Here is a 17,899-nt window from a genome sequence, read left to right on the forward strand (position 1 = left end):
ATATCAGTCCCTGCTCCTGTTCACTCCTGCATGGACCCCATGCAGGAAATCTTCTTGATTGATTTAAGGGATAGACTACATTTGTGAAAGGGGTTTATATGACAACAAGGGCAAATTCACCGGTGCTTATGCTGCGCTCATGTCATATCAGAGTAATTTATAGCCGCTGATGTCTGACTCACATCAATATCAAAGTCATAATTCTGTCCGGGAAACTTTTTCTGAAACTGTCAGATGTCTGACTCGGAGTTTGATACAAAGTAAGTGCCTGAAAAGGCAAATAAACACACAAGTCTGTCATAATTTAACGGATTTATTGCTATTATATGTCAACGCACAGTATTTTTAACCCTTACTCAACAACCGTGTTGACATCCAGTGATGAAAACGTACATATTGAAGTTATCAACACAACAGTGAAGAAATATGAGGCACTTAGGAGATGAGAATTTGAAAATAGAAAAAAATATATATATATATTAACACATGGCTATTTAGCAGCTAAACCATTATGGTAGGACTTATCATGCCAGGTGATAAACTGTTTTTGTTTGTTTGTTTTTTTTTTGTCATAACGGACCAAGAAAACATGATTTAAACAATTTTTCAAGAAAGCAAGTTTGTTTGTCTAGACGTTACCTTCATGCAGCGTATAGGAATAAATGCATTAAAGAGTGTAAACATATTTCAGCAAACTTTGCATCAACAATCTATTAAACCAAATTCGAAACAAGTCAGTGAGTCACATTTCTGTCATTTTCTGATCATCGAAAATCTTGCACAATATCAGCAATAATCACAGAAAAATATATATGCAGCACATCTTAAAAACACTCAATATTGAAGTTTTCAGTGAACTCAGGCGAGACAGCGCACAAGTTGATGTGTGGTTTCCTCTGCTGAGAAAAGTCATGTGACTTTACCTGTCTACACAAATCATGTACTGGTCATGTGACTACTTACCGACCTGTACTGTTTTTTTTACTTGCCGTGATGAAGGCCTTAATGGCTGAAATGTGTAGGCATTTAACTGCTAAATAGCCTTTAATAAAGGGTAAAAAAGGCATAATTGTTACTTCCTGAGTGCCTCAGATTTCTTCAACAAGTTTATATTTTGAATCCACAAACTGAGAAGCACTTGAGGGACTATTTTTTTTCCACACCCAAGTAGCAGTCCATGCAGATTGTTCTGACTAACAACAGTATAATTTTGAGTGAGAAGCTGTTGGGTTAATGAACGGGTCTTTTATCGATATTCCCCTCTAATACGCAACTCCAGCCACTGACAGGACCACGTCACAGGCCCTCATTAGCTTTGAGGCGCACAAAATCTCCTTCTTATGTAATGTTGATAAGCAGTAGATGACCATTAATTCATGGATATGAGCTCAAAGGTTAAGTGCAGCAGTGGCCTTTCGGCTGCATAATCTGTAGACTCGGCCGTGTGGATCTAATTATGATATGGCGATGCCAACTGTCACATTAACCCCACTTACATGTAACTGGTTTACTTACTTGATTGATGCATCAAGTCCCACGCCATCATCCTGTTGCTACTGACAAGTTACGAGATAAAGACATGGGACATTCGGCAAACCCATCTGGACAAATAGAAAAAACCTAGAATTTGCCATGGCGTCATGTCTCATATATGTGACACCCAACATGTCTTTTATTTAATTTTAGAAAATATTTGCAAGATTTTGGTTTCAATAAAGGTGGTCCAACTCATATATGTATGTTTAATATTACACATATACTGTGGATAATATATGTGGATTGATTATCATATATAGTACTTTCAAGTTCCTAAATTATATATATATTTCATATTAAACAAACTTACAAAGGATCTTACAGTCTGGTTTGACTTTATATATTATAAGTTTCAGAAAAAAGATATAAAGCACAGTAAAATATATTTAGGTCTTCTCCATATTTAAATGAAATATTGCATAGTGCTTTTATATTGAAATGGGAATACTAATTAATATATAAAAAGTGGATTTTTGGGGTTCATAGTTCATAGAAGGGTGAAATTGCTCACTGGTGAGGAACAAAAACAACTGGACTTTCTCTTTTTGTACCTTCAGTTAATTGGTTTGCTCATTTTGATGTTCACAGATCTAAACCCCGTCATCATTTTATCACAATCATCTTCTTGACCGAGCTCGCATTTGTTTATACCAGTCAGTCTGCTGATTAAGTCAACCTTGGCCTCAGCTGGTCCCCGTCCAATGCCACAGCCTCATCCCCGAGGTCCATGATACCCTGATAGTCTCAGCTGGAGATGGACCAAAGCTCGCAATCCTATTACAACACTACCGTCTCCGCAGCCCCAATCATGGTTTAATTAAAGTAGTCAGTCATGGGACAAGAGTCCAACGAGGACAAGTGAATTAGTAGTCATGTCTGGCCCAGGAGGTGGGAGATTTGTATTTTTAATTTGTGTCAGTTATTGAGCTCGGTCTCTCAGATGTTTTAGTGACACAAAATTTACTTTATTTGGATATGAACAAAATTACAGGTGATTTATTTTCACAAATTCACGAGCATTTTTCCCCCCAATTTTTGTTGTTGGTGTCGCTCTAAATGTGAGCAGAAACAAGGCCTCTCTAAAGGATAAACTGGCCATACATTGAATGACTTGCAGAAAATGAAAAGGGGCCAAGGGGGGCATTGTAACACAATGCTGCCATCCTGTAGCTGGCTGGATGCTATTTGTGGCATAAGCAATGGCTGGCAGTGCGGGGCTATGTAATGCTTCATGTCCAGATGAGGTATTGACTGTAAGCAGAGATGACTGGATGTAATCTTAGAGACACAATGCAATTTCAGCAGGGCCAGTGAGACCATCACAGGAATCAGGAGCACATTTTATCCTGCAGAAAGCAGGATATTTGGTGCACCGTCTTCTGGATGTATTATAAACTAAGGCTGCATTTAATCCCACTGGGATCATCTTAAACATCATGCAACGTTATGGAGGCCCACTGCTGCCAGCGTGAAACAAGAGATACTGTCATTTTAATGACAAACTGTTTGTCAAAATAATGACTTACTGTATCAAAACTAATAAATTAAACATAATGAGAAACTTTTCAAAATAATGGCGTTTTAGTATCTCAAAAAAATCTAAATAATGAGTTAATGTCTCAAACTAATAACTCATAAAAATCAGTGAAAAAAAAAGTCATTTTTGGGGAAAAAAGAGAAAAGTTTAAAAATTTATTTTCAACATTTTACAAACACCCCCAAACAAGTAATGATAGTGATAGTAATAATGATTAACCTAAAACAAACAAAACAACACAAAATAACTGGTTTTAAATTAAAAGAGAGAATAAAAAAAAAAGAAGAAGAAATTTAAAAATAAATGTTTTGCTGGTTCAGTTGAGCAAAATGCATTTCTTTGCTTTATATGATATTATTCAAATCCATGAAGACAAACTCATTAGTCTGAAATATTAACTTATTATTTTGTAAAACTTTTTTTTATTATTTTGTGATACCAAGTAATTATTTCAAGATATCCACTCATTATTTTGAAATACTAAGCATTACTTTGAGCTTATGAGTCAGTATTGTGAGATAATAAGTCATTATTCTGTGAAAGTTTCTCATTATTTTGATACTACATCATTATTTTGAGCACATAAGTCATTATTATGACACACTAACATTATTTTCAGATACTAACTCATCATAATGACTTAGAGGATTTGTTTGTTTTTCATCACATTGGTACAACATACAACTGTTAAATTTTATTTTAAAAATGTGTGAAGAAACACAGTAGATCACCTGTCTAAACGTTTTTACCAGCAGCATCACACTCTGCGCTCCTCATGACTCCCCGTCGCTGTATTGGAGGAGTTATCCTGTGGATTCAGATGCATGATGGTACTTGGAATCAGTGATGAGATTTGCCCTGAACCTAAATGAAGCTTTACCCTCCACGGATCCATCTCTTTCTTCTGTCACGCACGTTCTCCGCCCTGCAAATTTATTCTTGCTGTATTTATTCCGTGACACGTGAATGGGCCAGCTGGGATTTTGCACTTTGTTCAATATCAGTATTACTTTAAGCCATAAATCTTATGCAACATTTTTTTCCCCCCTCTGTCAGTAGTTACCCCTCCCTGCCCCATTAACTGTGTAACTGAAGTTACACAAGCCTTGTGTAGGGGAAACAGTTGGCATGCCAACTAATCCAACCCAACACAAACCCAGCTGAGAGAGAAAACTGACAAAAAAAAAAAAAAAAAATCAAGGGATGTCTGTTTCAATTACGATAACATTTGGATCATTACATAATAATCCACAACCAAACATGCAAAATATCTGAGCTAATGTCCTCTCCAGTGATGTACACAGCCAGCTGCGGTTTTGTGTGCCCATGAAAAGACTGAGCGCGTGGGTTCAGCGTGGGTATGTAATGCCACATTGTGGAGGGGAGTCGCAGGCTTTCACAGAACAGTGTTCAAGAATGTTAATGAACATTTTAGCTCACAACAAAAGACGCAGACACAATCTAAAAAGGTGCGAAACAAAGTACCCACAGCAGCAGTGGATGAAGTATTCAGATCCAGGTAAAATGCTCCAGTACAAGTAAAAGTTCTGCTTTAATCAAGCAAAATAAAATGTACATAAAATATTACAATTAACTCTTTATGCAGAAAAATGCACCCTGTGACTTTTATATTATCATTCATGTTATTACTGGTTTATTTTCACTGATGCATTAATGTGAACGCAGCATTTTGCTCATTTATTTTGACAAGCTGGAGCTAATTTTACTAATTTATATACTGCTGGGTAGTTTAGTTCAAAAACTGATTATGTTTTGTAGCAACTAGTACAACTAAAGCTGTTAAATAAGAGTAAAACGTACTATATTTCCTTCTGAAGTGTAGTGGAGTAGAAGTGTGATAGAAATAATTGGTAGTGTTCTACTAAGATCTGTTTTATATTATGGTGCAAAGAACGCTTGAAAGAGTTCTTCAAGGATTTCAACGATCTTTCTTCTAAAAAAGGTTCTTTGGATAAAAAATTGTTCTTAATGGAAACTTAAGTCTTACAAAGAACTCTTGACAAACCCTTTCTTCCAAAAAGCGTTCTTCAAAAGCTAATTTTTTTGGGGGTAGAACCACAGCCTTTCAGGAAGAACCCTTTTAGAACCTATTTCTAAGAGTGTAGCCTATGAAACATTTAAAAGGCTACACATTTCAAGTATTTATTTGACAGTAGATCAATTAAATTTTACATGATCGATCAAATTCTTGATTAATTGATTAGTGATTGACTGTAATCATCCCTGCTATTTATCATTACATTCCACCATTGACCTGCTGAGGGATATTGGTAATATAATCACACACAGTATTTACACACAGCTGACTTCAGCTCCATACGAACACAAAATATGTCGACTCTTTGTTCACTGATGTCTGGACTGCATGTGGGTTTGTGTTCTGTGTTTGTCTTATAAATCTGCCAATTATTTTGATTAATTAATTAATCATTTTGTCTATAAATCATAAGAAATCATCACCACCTCAATCACCATGTCACCAAATTAATTATGTCCAGTTCAAAACCAATATATTCAATTTATAATGATATAAAACTGGGAAAAGGGCAGCGAACGTGAAACTGTTGGAAACTGAAACTGTTGGGACTGACATTTTCCTTAAAAAATTAATCAGTTATCAGCTTTTCTATCATTTGACAAATTGTTTCATCTCTACAGTTTCCTACTGTGCACCCTGTGCTGTTCTCACTCCCTCTGCTGTCTCTTTTCTCTTTAATGAATTTTTCCTCCACCTTACTTCATTCCCCGGCTATTTTCTCAGGGAACCGTTTCACTGTTTTCTAATTCCAATCTCCATATTCACTTTCATCTAGTTTTTCTTTAATCTTGTTCTCTCTGGGTCTATTTTCCCTGTGTATTTTCTACTTTTTCTTCAGTGCTGGAATGTAATTAAAGGCACAGTATAGGCGCATAAAAATAATCCGTCTCAGTCATCACTTATGAACCTACCAGAAAAGTTTGGTGCCCTTCACCTGTATTTCCTTATTTTCTCATATTTTGCCGTGTACAGGATGTTTGTGGGCTTCAGCCTGGTTGACAGTTGTGTGTAGCCTCCAAAAAACGTTTTTTCTCTGATCCACTGCTTTGTTCTTGCTAACGTCGCTCCCTCACGTCATTCACTCTCTAACTCTCTCATTCGTTGAGCATTTAAATGGTGCATTTACAAACAATCCTGCATATTCTGTACCTTTGCTCAAGTAAAGTACATCAGTACATATACGTATTTATTTGACTTGACTTTTACTGTTTCTTTTCATGCCACTTCACTACTTTTACATCACTACAGTCCAAAAAGAAGTAAGTTACTTTTTATTGCATTACATATTTTAGTAGTCTAGTTCATTTACATATCAAGATGTTTGCATATGAACTTATAAAATGTATGATTGTGTTATAAATTAAACTTCCCCATAGTATATACAAGTAACCATTAGTCAATTAATCAATTAGAAAGACAATTAATTATATTCTGATAATTGTTCAAGTCATTTTTCATGGGTCCAGCTTTACAAATGTGAGACGTTTGTCTCTTTGGGCTCTGGGTAATTGTGCCATTATTTCACATTATTCTGAAGTTTTACACACCAAACAATCGATCAGTTAATTGAGAAAATAATTATCAGATTAATCAGTAATGAAAATAATCATTTGTTGCTGCATCATTTAGATTTTTATGTTATATCTAGACTAGTCTAAATTGAGCTGCACCTCAAACAATTACAACAATAAAATGCAGCTTTTATATTAATGCACAAGCAATAATTACATAAGGGGTCAATTTTCTGCATTGAGTGCTTTTACTTTTGATTCTTATTATACACACATCATTCTGATTATACTTACATACTTTTAAGTGGCATTTTGAATGCAGAACTTTAACTTGAAGGAAGTGTCTCATGGTAGAAGTACTTTTACTCAATTAAGGAAGAAAAAAAAAATCAGTATTCGCCTCCATTTATTTTGGCTGGTGCCCCATGCACAGGTGGCTGTTTTATGAAAACACCACTGAACCCTGTAATTCAATTATAAATATCTGGCCAAGCATGGCTGAAAAAGCTAATATGTTGATTTAACAAAGTTTGTAGATTAGAGGAGCAGTTTGTCATCGCCAAATTAGTATGTCATAATGCAGACATTACCTAATTAACTCTGGTTTGAAATGCGCCATGCAGATGATTTCATTTGGAGCAAATTATCTACCTGCAATGCATACTGAAGCCCGGGGTGCTTGGGAGAATACAGACTGTGCAAAGAGGTGCATCAGTAACACTTTATGGTGAGGCAACATGACTTCATACATGAAAAAGCACGACTTCATTCATGTAACTGTCAGGGATGTACAAGAATTAACAGCATCTCATGCACTACTCAATGCAAGAACAATATGTTGATTAATGCAACAACTTAAGTGTTTAAATCATCAAGATTTCTGAGTTATTAACGATGTTTGTGACTTCTTCTGGTAAATCTACAGTTAAAGGGGCAGGACAAAAGTTGAGCAGTCACAACAGAATGCTTGTGGGCATTCAAATAAGAGCAGTGATTCTGTATATTTAGGCATTATGTATTTGATTGAAAAATGTCCGGCCAGTTAGCAGGGCCCCCTTAGCAGAATTCTTCTTAGGGCCCCATGGAGGTCAGGACCGGCTCTGCTGGGCTTGGCACTGCCCGAGATGTTTGTGATTGGTTTAGAGAAATGCAACCAAGGCAGGGCATTTTTCCTCTATGGCAGCATGTGTTTGTGTGGAACCAGACCTTTCTCCAGCGCCGAGTGCTGCAGTGAGAGGTCTGGCTACGCAAGACTAGATGCAAACATTGAGTTTTGGTTTCAGACAGGACACAAACACTGGCCTCCTGGGTGAAAGTCCTGTATTTAACCATTCCTCCCTACATGGGCTTCCTCACACTTTATATTGCAGTTACAAAATATAACATCAAAAATAAAAATTTCTAAAGAAAACTCTCCTGCTGTTTCTTTTTAACTGGCCAATGTACGACTCAGTGCAACTCTGCGTGGGAAAATGCAAACACGGGCTTATTTCATCTGATTTCAAGGAGACGCAAACCTGGTGGCAGGCATTCAGGTAAAGGGATAGTTCACCCAAATAGGAGAGTTCAGTCATTATCTACTCACCCTCTTGCTGAATGAAGGTCAGGTTTAGTTTTTTTTTGTCCACAAAACACTGCTGGAGTTTTACAGGAAAACAGTGTTGCAGAATCTCCTAAACATTGGAAGTGAATGGTGACCAGTTTTCAAATGTAAAAAAAAAAACCCTGGCTAAATAAATGTTGAGTACACCATGTTTTTAGTCTAAATCTTCACTGTAGATCTTTAGCTTGGAGCCACATTCATGTGCACATGCACGCTGTCTGAACTGGGTGTGTGTGGTGTGATGGCGTGCGAACAGCACGTTGGGACTTCAGGAGACTTGGATTACACCAGACGAACAGTATGGAGACATTTTATGTCTTTTTTCCGGTTGTTTTTTTTTGCGTTTGAAAACTGGTCACCATTCACTTCCATTGTTCAGGAGATTCTGCAACACTGTTTTCCTGTGAAACCCCAGCAGTGTTTTGCGGACTAACAAAATAATCCCGACCTTCAATTGGCATGAGGGAGAGTAAATAATGACTGAAATGTCATTTTTGGGTGAACTCTCCCTTCAATTACACAATCTTCTCTGCGGATGGTCTTGCTAATTTATGTAGTTCATGTAGAGGCAACAGTAATGAACTGAGACCGTTTCATTACCACTTAAAAACTCCTTGTAGCAGCTTTAAGCACATTTGAAGTGCAAGTTGTAATTTGATGCATTTGTGCACAGCTCTGTACCTAAGTGAGAGTATATCACTGCACAAATATGATTAAATAAAAAGTCAAATTAAAAATACTTTAAAATAAAAACAAGTGAGTGTGATGTAGTGAGACCCAGAAACTGAAATGAAAGTGAGAACTTTGTGACCAAATCTCCCCTACTACATGAATGAATGAATTATTTTTGCAGCATAGTTATAATAATTTATATTCCCTTACCATAAAGTGTTACCAGTGCTTGTGGCTTGCAACTATAGACAAGAACAGTGCAGTCACACTCTAAAATGTTGGATCCTATCTGCGACGCCTTTAAAACGTGTGATTTCCACAAGATGTTCAACTAGTTTTCTCCTACGACCGGTGGCTGAAACTCGGATCACACCGACGGTGCAATCTGCTTCACCGTGTTGTCTTCTATTATCACTCCTCAGTGGGAAGCAAAACCCACCGCCAGGAAGCACACATGCTGCTGTATCAACTGATTAAAGCAAAAAAACACGTCTCCATTAACTTCATATACCACTGAATCACATTCTCCCTGCTCAGATGATATTGGCTTCCTCCTGCCATGTGTGAAAGTGATGACAGAGGAGGAGGAGGAGGAGGAGGAAGGGGGGGGCTATCATGAGCCACATTATGTAAATAAGGTGCAGGGGCATGTGCCAGTTAAACCGCAGTGCCGTGCGGAGTGAGACGAGGCAGCAGCAGCAGCAGAGGAGAAGCTTTGGACGGCAGGAGCAGGAGCCGGGGCCGTCGGTAGATGGCGGTAACCCAAGAAACCTGATCCAGCGGGTTTGTCGGGCACTCTGTCTCAGTTTGCAGCACTCGCACTGAAGGCAGAGGAGCTTGAACAGTTTGAAGGACATAAGAAAAAAAAAAAAACACACACAGAGGCAGAGAGGAGAAGGAGGAGAGCTCTCGAGTTTTTGCGCGCAGCCCTCCCGAGCAGGAGACGGAACGCTTTCGGCCACCAAGAGAAAAAAATACGGGAAAACTCAAAAAAACAGCATGGAAGACAAATCTAATTCGTTCTCCAGCGGCAAGGAGGAGAAGGCGGATGGGAATAATGTTTTTCAGAGGCAAGACTCGATACAGAAAAATAACACGGGCAGCCAGAACATGAAGGACCACGGCAACTCAGTGGGCTTCAAGGGGGAGCGGGAGGAGGCCATGGTCGGCTTTGACGATCTGGAGGGGGCGTCCAGGCAACACGGGTTTATGCAGAGGCAATTTGGGGCCATGATGCAGCCCGGAGTCAATAAGTTCTCCTTGCGTATGTTCGGCAGTCAGAAAGCGGTGGAGAAAGAACAGGAGAGGGTGCAAACGGCCGGATACTGGATCATTCATCCATATAGCGATTTTAGGTAAGGGCTGGAAAAGACACCTGCTCTCACCACCCTCCCCTTCCCTCCCCTCCCCTTTTTTTTTTATCCACCCCTGGGGTCTGCAAGCTATACACTCTCACACATAACGCTCTGTCATCGGCACACGCACAGGCTTCTTCTTCTTCTGCTGCTGCTTCTGCTGCTGCTGCCCCGAAGCGCATTATCTACCTCTGTATTCAGGCAATCGTGCCACCGGCTCAGAGCTTCACTGACAAAATGTGCCTGTGTCTGTGTGTGTGTGTGTGTGTGTGAGAGAGAGAGAGAGAGTGACTGTGTGTCTCATTGCGGCATTTTTATTATAATAAGAGAGGGACGCATTAAGGTGTATCAGTGAAATGTCCTTGGAAAAAGCATGGTGAATGTCATGATTTACGCACACGCACCAAACGCACCTTTTCTGTCCACAATAACACGCACCGTGTCTCCAGCTCCTCATTGCGACACATTCCCGACAGTACCTGGACACAACGTGACAATGCCATTGCACCATCACTGTTGTAAACATTTCATTGTAGGCGGCGGTATGAGACGACGGGGCCTGTGTGTGTAAAAAAAAAAAAAAGAAAAGAAAAGAAAAGAAAAAAGAAAGAAACGCACAGAATGCGGTAAAAAAAAAAAAAATCGTGCACGATTAAAGAGAGAGTATGCGCGTTTTGAATCAATCAACTGAAATTGATCCTAGGATCTTATCATACATTTGACAGCACTGTAATGGATGAAGAGTGATGTGTTTTTGAAGCTGAGATGTGATGGAATGTGTTTGTTTCAGAGCTGCTGCAGAAGCATCATTCCCTCACTTGGTAATGAATAAATGCAACAGAGACAGGATTGTTTTTTATTTTTTTTACTTAAGTCCTTTGACTTGTCGGTCCCTCACATAGACACTGTCCTGTTGTCATAGTTCATAGGTTTTCAAAGTGGGAGGTGGGTCTGGCTTCCCAGGGGGGCTCCGTACAGTTTCAAAGGGAGGCTCAGTGGCTCGAAGTGAAGTCTGAAACTAATAAATGCCTCAGGACAGACCTTTCTTGCATATTTATTTGGTGCAGTTTGAAGTTATGTCAGTTGTTCGGTGTCTGTGGCCGAGGTTTTCAAAGTGGGGAGGCAGGTCTAGCTCTCCAGGCGGGTGCCACACGGTTTCAGGGGAGGCTCAGTGAACACAGGTCAAGTTTGAAAGTAATAAATGCCTTACAGACCATTTTTATACACATGGTGTAATCTGAAGTTATGTCAGTCGTTGAGTGTCTATGACAGAGGTTTTCCAGACGGGTGTATCTTCGCAGAGGGGGCCTCCAAACAATTTCAGGGGAGGCTCAGTGTGTTGAAGTAAAGCCTGAAACTAATAAATGCTTCAGGATAGACCTTTTTATGTGTTTTGTGTAGTCTGAAATTATGTAAAACAGCAATGGCAGGCTGTCTTGGTGCAATTGCTGAGTGTCTAGATCAGAGGTTTTCAAAGTGGGAGACACCAAACAGCTCCTGGGGGGCTCAGTGTGTTGAAGTAAAGTCTGGCTATCTTGGGTCAGTTGTTGAGTGTCTGGGGGGTCAGTTTTAGCGGCGGTGCGGTGAACAGAAGTGAAGCCTGAAACTAATAAATGCCTCATAACAGACCTTTCTTTACATATTTGTTGTAGTCTGAAGTTATGCAAAGCAGCAAAGTTATGCTATCTTGGCTCGATTGTTGAGTATCTATGGGATTGTTTTCATTGTCGATTATTGTCTTGATTTTTCCATTAGCTGTTTGGTCCATAAAATTCCAGAATATGGTGAAAATTTTCAATCACTGTTTCCCAAAACCCAATATAGTTTCCACAAATGGCTTGTTTTATCCACAAACCAAAGATATTCAGTTTACTGTCATAGAAAAGTCAACCAGAAAATGTTCACAGTTAAGATGCTGGAATAGTTGGCAACTAATCAATGACTTGATTAATCATTGCAGCTCTGGATCAAACTACATGATCATGATTCCATAGACATCCAGAGATGAGGCTAGTAATCTAGGAGAGGGAGCCTTTTTTCCGAGCTGCTTCGTCGGAGGAGAGGTCCACAGTTTTGTGTGTGAAGCTGTGAAAACTACATTTGAAAACCTGCTGTGATGAAAGACGACTCGCCATATTATCGCACATTTATACTAAGCACTGTAGCAAATGAGCCCCAGTCAGTTTGAGTTGTGGCAAACTGCTTCTAATTCGTTTCACATCTCTAGCAGGACGCGTTCAAATGGTAAACAAACGAGATCAGGTTAACAGCACACGACTGGTTCTCCACAAGCTGCATGTTTACAGTTCACCACTTCAACCAATTAAGCATCTCATCTGGCCCCGGTCTCTGCACCAGTGTCCCCTGGCACAGCTTGACGGTGACAATCATGCCCGATTTCCACTGAAGCTCCATGTTAACGTGCCAGGGCACGTCAGAGCGCTGTCCATGGTCCTGAAGTCAGAGCAGGCCTGAGTCTGCAGCGCTCTTGTCTCTGTGCTGCTGCTGATTCAGAGCTGCTCCAGTCTGCAAACTCACTTCAGACTGCTGCACTCAAAGTTACACTCACTTTTAAGACCTTTTCCTTCCTTTTTTATACACTATGATCTCAATGCAGCAATGAGATACAACACGTGATAAAAGCTCTAAACTGCACATGCCATGTAGTTACAACAGTAATGCTACCGACTCATTCATGCAGAGATGCAGGCATATGCACATGCCCATGTGCACACACAGATGTACAATGATGGTGGGCAAGGATTAGTAGCACAACACAGCAGTCAATGAGCTTAACAGTCTCTGAAAACAATTACGTAAGAAGATTGACCCCACCCCCCTACCAAATGGCCAAAGGGCAGGGCCCGAACAGTCCAGTGATATGCAGACCTTTTTCACTGTTATTAATTATTCTAGCAATTAATTAGTTGTCTAAAAACGTGGGCTGTATTTGCACTGTTGGAAAGTGACTAAGTACATTTACTCAGGCACTGTGCAACTTTATACCATACTATATTATACAGCAACAGTTACTCTTCAGATTGAGATTTTACATAAAGAAAACAGTTTCCACTAGACCTGTATGATATGGTAAAAAAAAATGGGGATGCTTGTTTTTATTTTCACTGAAAAAACATTTTAAAATCAAGTTGATTTTGTTTGCACCAAACAAAAAAATCGTACATCTTGAGCCACGGCATCAGTTTCCACACATTTTTCCTTAATTTAAACATTGCAGCTTCTCTGACTTGGATATTGCACTTGGCTTTATTGTGATTTTGATAATATTTTGATTAATTGCGCAGCCATAGTTCCAACCTTTTTGACTTGTGATTCACCATATAGCTGTGTGATAAGACAACTAGCTACACCTCAAACAGCTACAAAAGCAACTTTACTACTTACAGTACACACTGAGGCATCAGTGTAACAGTCAGATAATATCATATTAAAGGATATATCAGATATATGGATGTAACAAGTACATTTTGCTGCTAATACTTATGTACTTTCACTTAAGTAAGATTTCTCATGCAGGAATTCACTTGTAACTGAGTACTTTTAGAGCGCAGTTTTTGAACTTTTACTCAAGTAAATGATCTATTTGTAATCTACTGTATGCTGTAACTTTTAAATAAGATGGAGGGGGAATCTTGGGGAAAGGTGCAGGACAATAATGCTCCATACTGAGAATTGATGGATCACACAGGATGCATGTCTTAGAGTATATTCTAAATATGTACAATAAGAGATAAATTGGGTTATTAATGTGGGTTTTGCTACTTAATCTCTGCTCAAGGAGACTGGCTCTTTTATTTAAATTGTATTGTAAAATATTTCCCTCACTCAAGTCGGGGCCCCCTGAGGTTCCTTCATCCTGACATTTTCCAAAGGGCGTTTTTTTCATGTGAAATCGTCATCCTGCCTTCCCTTCTGGCTTGAAAAGTGGTACAGTGCTGTGAGGTTACGCTGCTTCAAGCTACCTGTCATGCTGGTGCATAAATGATGGAGGTGCAAGGGTACAAGAGGTAATCTGTTTCTCTTCTGTGGGGCTTAACTTAACAACTTTATTATATTTGTTTGTTTGGATTTTTTGCTACAAGACTGTATATCACTAATATAATTGTATTATAATGTTTACTGTTCCTTTGTTCTTTTGTATACTGTGGCAGAACCACAAAGAGAAAACAAAAAACACTGTACGGTCTCTTAATGAAAAGTCTTACGTAAGTACAGTCCATGAATGACACCACTATTCACACGGGCTTTATATCGCTTTGTGGGAGTGTTTGAAACTCAATATCCAATATATTCTTTGTACACAGTGGCTGCTTAAAGATTAATGGCAGGTTAGTAATATCCATTATTCATTAGATTTTTAGAGAGGCCTCATGCACGGCCTCATACACCTCTGGTTATGCTAAGAAGAGGCCTTTGTCGTAGTCAAAAAGACTCTCAGTGTCTTTCAGAATCTGTTATGAGGAGGGTGTCAGTTTGGTCAAGACAGATGGGTGTTTTTTTTTAGCCTTTACAAAACAACTTATAATCATTGCTGAAATGCCACATTGCTGCTCTTGCTCACCATATTTATTTGGCATTTAAATGTGCCGTGCTACTGAGAATGTAACATGCAAAAGATTAAGGGCAGTTTCTTTCCTGGCTCCCTCTCCAGGTAATTGGAAATTGTTTGGTTTTGTTCATATAAAAATGAAGGTTTAAGGAATCTAATATTTAGAAGGACAAATTTAATAATGCTGCTTTACTTTCCCTCAAAAAAACAAGAGTTAAGGATGAAGTAAAACCTGTCACCTCTTTATTTGATCTGCAATCCATATTTTCCTCACTGCATGCATCAGTATGGTATGTGACCTCTCGCTCAGTACACTCGTTACGCTGCAGAGTGGACGGGGTCGGGCTGTGCTGAGTAAGATTGTGTGGGGTTCCCTCGGTTGCTTGGCAGGAGAAGTCTGGCATTGATTATGATGGAGCACTTGTTGTAGGGAGGAAACCTACCAGAAGAAATGAGCCGGCTTGATTTGGACTGGGATTGCTACGATAATGATTCCTCTGCCTCGGCCGGAGCTGCCTCTTTGATCTACAGCGAGGGTGGTAGCTACAGCGCTGATCATCGGTGCTTCATGGGCAGCTCCTGTGTTAGGAGGGTCCAAGAGGCCGGACGCATCGCTGGAGTGGAGGAGCTGCAGTCACAGCCGGGTGCACTGCTGTTAACCACTGGTTTAACTGGGGCTGCGTGGATTCTCAGAGTGGAAGCATCGAAGCAAGAGCTTAATGCAATGATGTAGCAAGAACTGGGTGCGCTGGCACAGTTCGTGACTGCCTTTTTAAAAAGTGAAGTGGGCAACTGCCCTAAAATGAGAAATGTCAGATGCTCTCGGTTTGTCTGTTCTTAAACTCAAGTAAACAACTTCTTTCTAATGCAGCATTTCCTCATTTATAGTTTCTAATTCTAAAAGTGAAACACAATGTTTTATTCATTAGTGAAGTGGGCGTCTCAGAGGTCGTGCACAGTATAAATACCACCTACCCGAGTCATGAGAGAAATAGAAATATGTGGGCTCTCCGTGGGCTTTTGATTAGAATAATGAGTGGAAAACATCCAACATTTCCATTACATGAAACTTTAACAATTTAACAAATGCTGGTATTGATTTCCCGGGTGATATAAGCCCTAAGTAGGCCTGAGTTTACAGGGATTTTTTGCTTTCTAAAGCCTTGTTGCTGTTTATGTTTCACTTTTGCTCTCAGTTTTCCAATCTGGCTTCAAATCGATGTAACATTTATTTAAAAATATATTGTCAATGTATATTATCACATTGTTTTCAAAACCACAAGAACATGTTACACTGTAAAACAAAAAAGTTGAGAAAACTCTAAACTTGAAGGTAACTTACTTCAATAGATTTTTGAATTTTGAGCATATTTTACCAACTAATACTGTTTTGTTGACTTAATTTACTTTTTTTTATTAGATCAACCTGAATCTTTGAGTTTTAGAAACACAACAAATTTGTATTTAAAGAATTCTTGAGTAAACTAGTTGAAGTGGCAGTGACTAATAGTTAATAATTTAATATTTTTGTTTATCTAAAGAAGAAAAGTATCTCAACAAAAGATTATAGGCCAGAAGATTTTTGTTTGACAGTTTGGTGCAAAACTCAAAATCTAGTGAAATTTTGTTTTCTCGACTTTTTTATGGTGTATTTTATAAACTACTGATTTCAGGTCATTAACTTTGACTTTTTGAGGTCTTTCTCTTTGTACTAAAACGGCCCTCTTTTTAAACCACACAATAATTACACTAGCTCAAGTAATTTATGTTTTCTACAAATTAAGAATCATAATGATTGTTTCTTTATCTTTGTTCTTGCACCCCTCTGATGTGAACGGCTGCTCAGTGTATCTTGTTTTGAGGCAATTGAAAAGATGAATCATAGCAGACGTCTTCACCGCTGCATCGTATTAAACAAACACAACAGGAAGAAGTCAGACTACACTTAAGTCGGCCGGAGGGGCATCGATAGACTGAAAGGTTGGTTTGGCGTCAACTAAGGTGAAGTCAGATCCCTCAGTTTTCTTCTTTATTGTTGTAGGAGTATGTTGCAGCCATTAAAAGCTGAGAGGAACGGATAGCATTACGACTGAGCTTTGATGTCCCACTCCAAGTGTCAGGACTCCTCATATGAAGAGTCCACCCCATCGGCTCCTAGTTCAATGCCTGCTGGTGTAAAAATACCCTCAGTGGATATTATGAACCACCTAGATGGCCGCTGTTTAGTTGAAGTGAAGACAATTATTGGACACATGATCTGTGGATATTTATAAAGCCAAGGCCCTGCCTTAATTCATTCAAACAGATCCATTACTGGATGGACAGCCAGCCAGACAGGCAGCGTGCCAGCCAGCCATCCAGCCAGCCAGTCCTTTTCCATCCTCAACAACAGCAACGGACGAGGCAGGAAGGTGGAGCAGAGGCAGGCAGTCAGTCGGCGAGGCAGCGGGGATGGCGTCAGTGGAGAGTTTTTAGCACGAGAGATAGGATTCCTGAAAGCATCTATTTTCATTCATGGTTGCTCGGCCTTTATCGAGGCCCAGGACACTTCGTGAAAAGAGCAGGGTGCTGATGAATCACTTCTGGCTCTGCTCATCACAAGACAGAGGGCAGGGACATTAACACAGCCGAGAAGGATGAGAGGGTCTCACTCTAACAGAGCCCTGAATACGTACAGTAAGAAGTGCTAGCAGCACATTTTGTGACGGTGTCCTTGAATCAGAGTTAACTTTGGGCCCTGATTTGCCGAAGACTAAGCAGAGATTCAGTAACAGCACACGCAAATGAAACTGTCAGAGGTCTACCTCATGCAACATTACATAAACAGCGGACAGGGCAGAACATACAAGTGTGGGCTGAAGTCTGAAAAGGAGTAATAATTAAAAAACTGTGAATCTTTGCACATCTTCACAGGTCATTTTTGGACCACAGTTCATTAAGAGATTCGATACGATCTTCGTTTGTCTGGTATCGAGGCGCTAATCAATAGACCTCAAAGCTGAAGAATTTCCTACTGATTATTGTCAGCTGTATAGACACATTGCCAACATGTTGTA

General features: G+C 39.4%; 1 protein-coding gene across 1 annotated transcript in view; it reads left to right on the top strand.

Annotated features, from left to right (window-relative positions):
* Positions 1 to 9,603: 9,603 nt before the first annotated feature.
* hcn1 (hyperpolarization activated cyclic nucleotide-gated potassium channel 1) overlaps positions 9,604 to 17,899 on the top strand; it is a 100,723-nt gene continuing 92,427 nt past the window's right edge. Inside the window, exon 1 of the mRNA XM_084745879.1 lies at positions 9,604 to 10,273. Coding sequence (XP_084602005.1) covers positions 9,918 to 10,273 — 356 coding nt within the window. The 5' untranslated portion in view covers positions 9,604 to 9,917. The remainder of the gene's footprint in view (positions 10,274 to 17,899) is intronic.

This window comes from Lutjanus erythropterus, chromosome 20, assembly GCF_056507025.1.
Source record: "Lutjanus erythropterus isolate fLutEry1 chromosome 20, fLutEry1.hap2, whole genome shotgun sequence".
NCBI classification, from domain to species: domain Eukaryota; kingdom Metazoa; phylum Chordata; class Actinopteri; order Lutjaniformes; family Lutjanidae; genus Lutjanus; species Lutjanus erythropterus.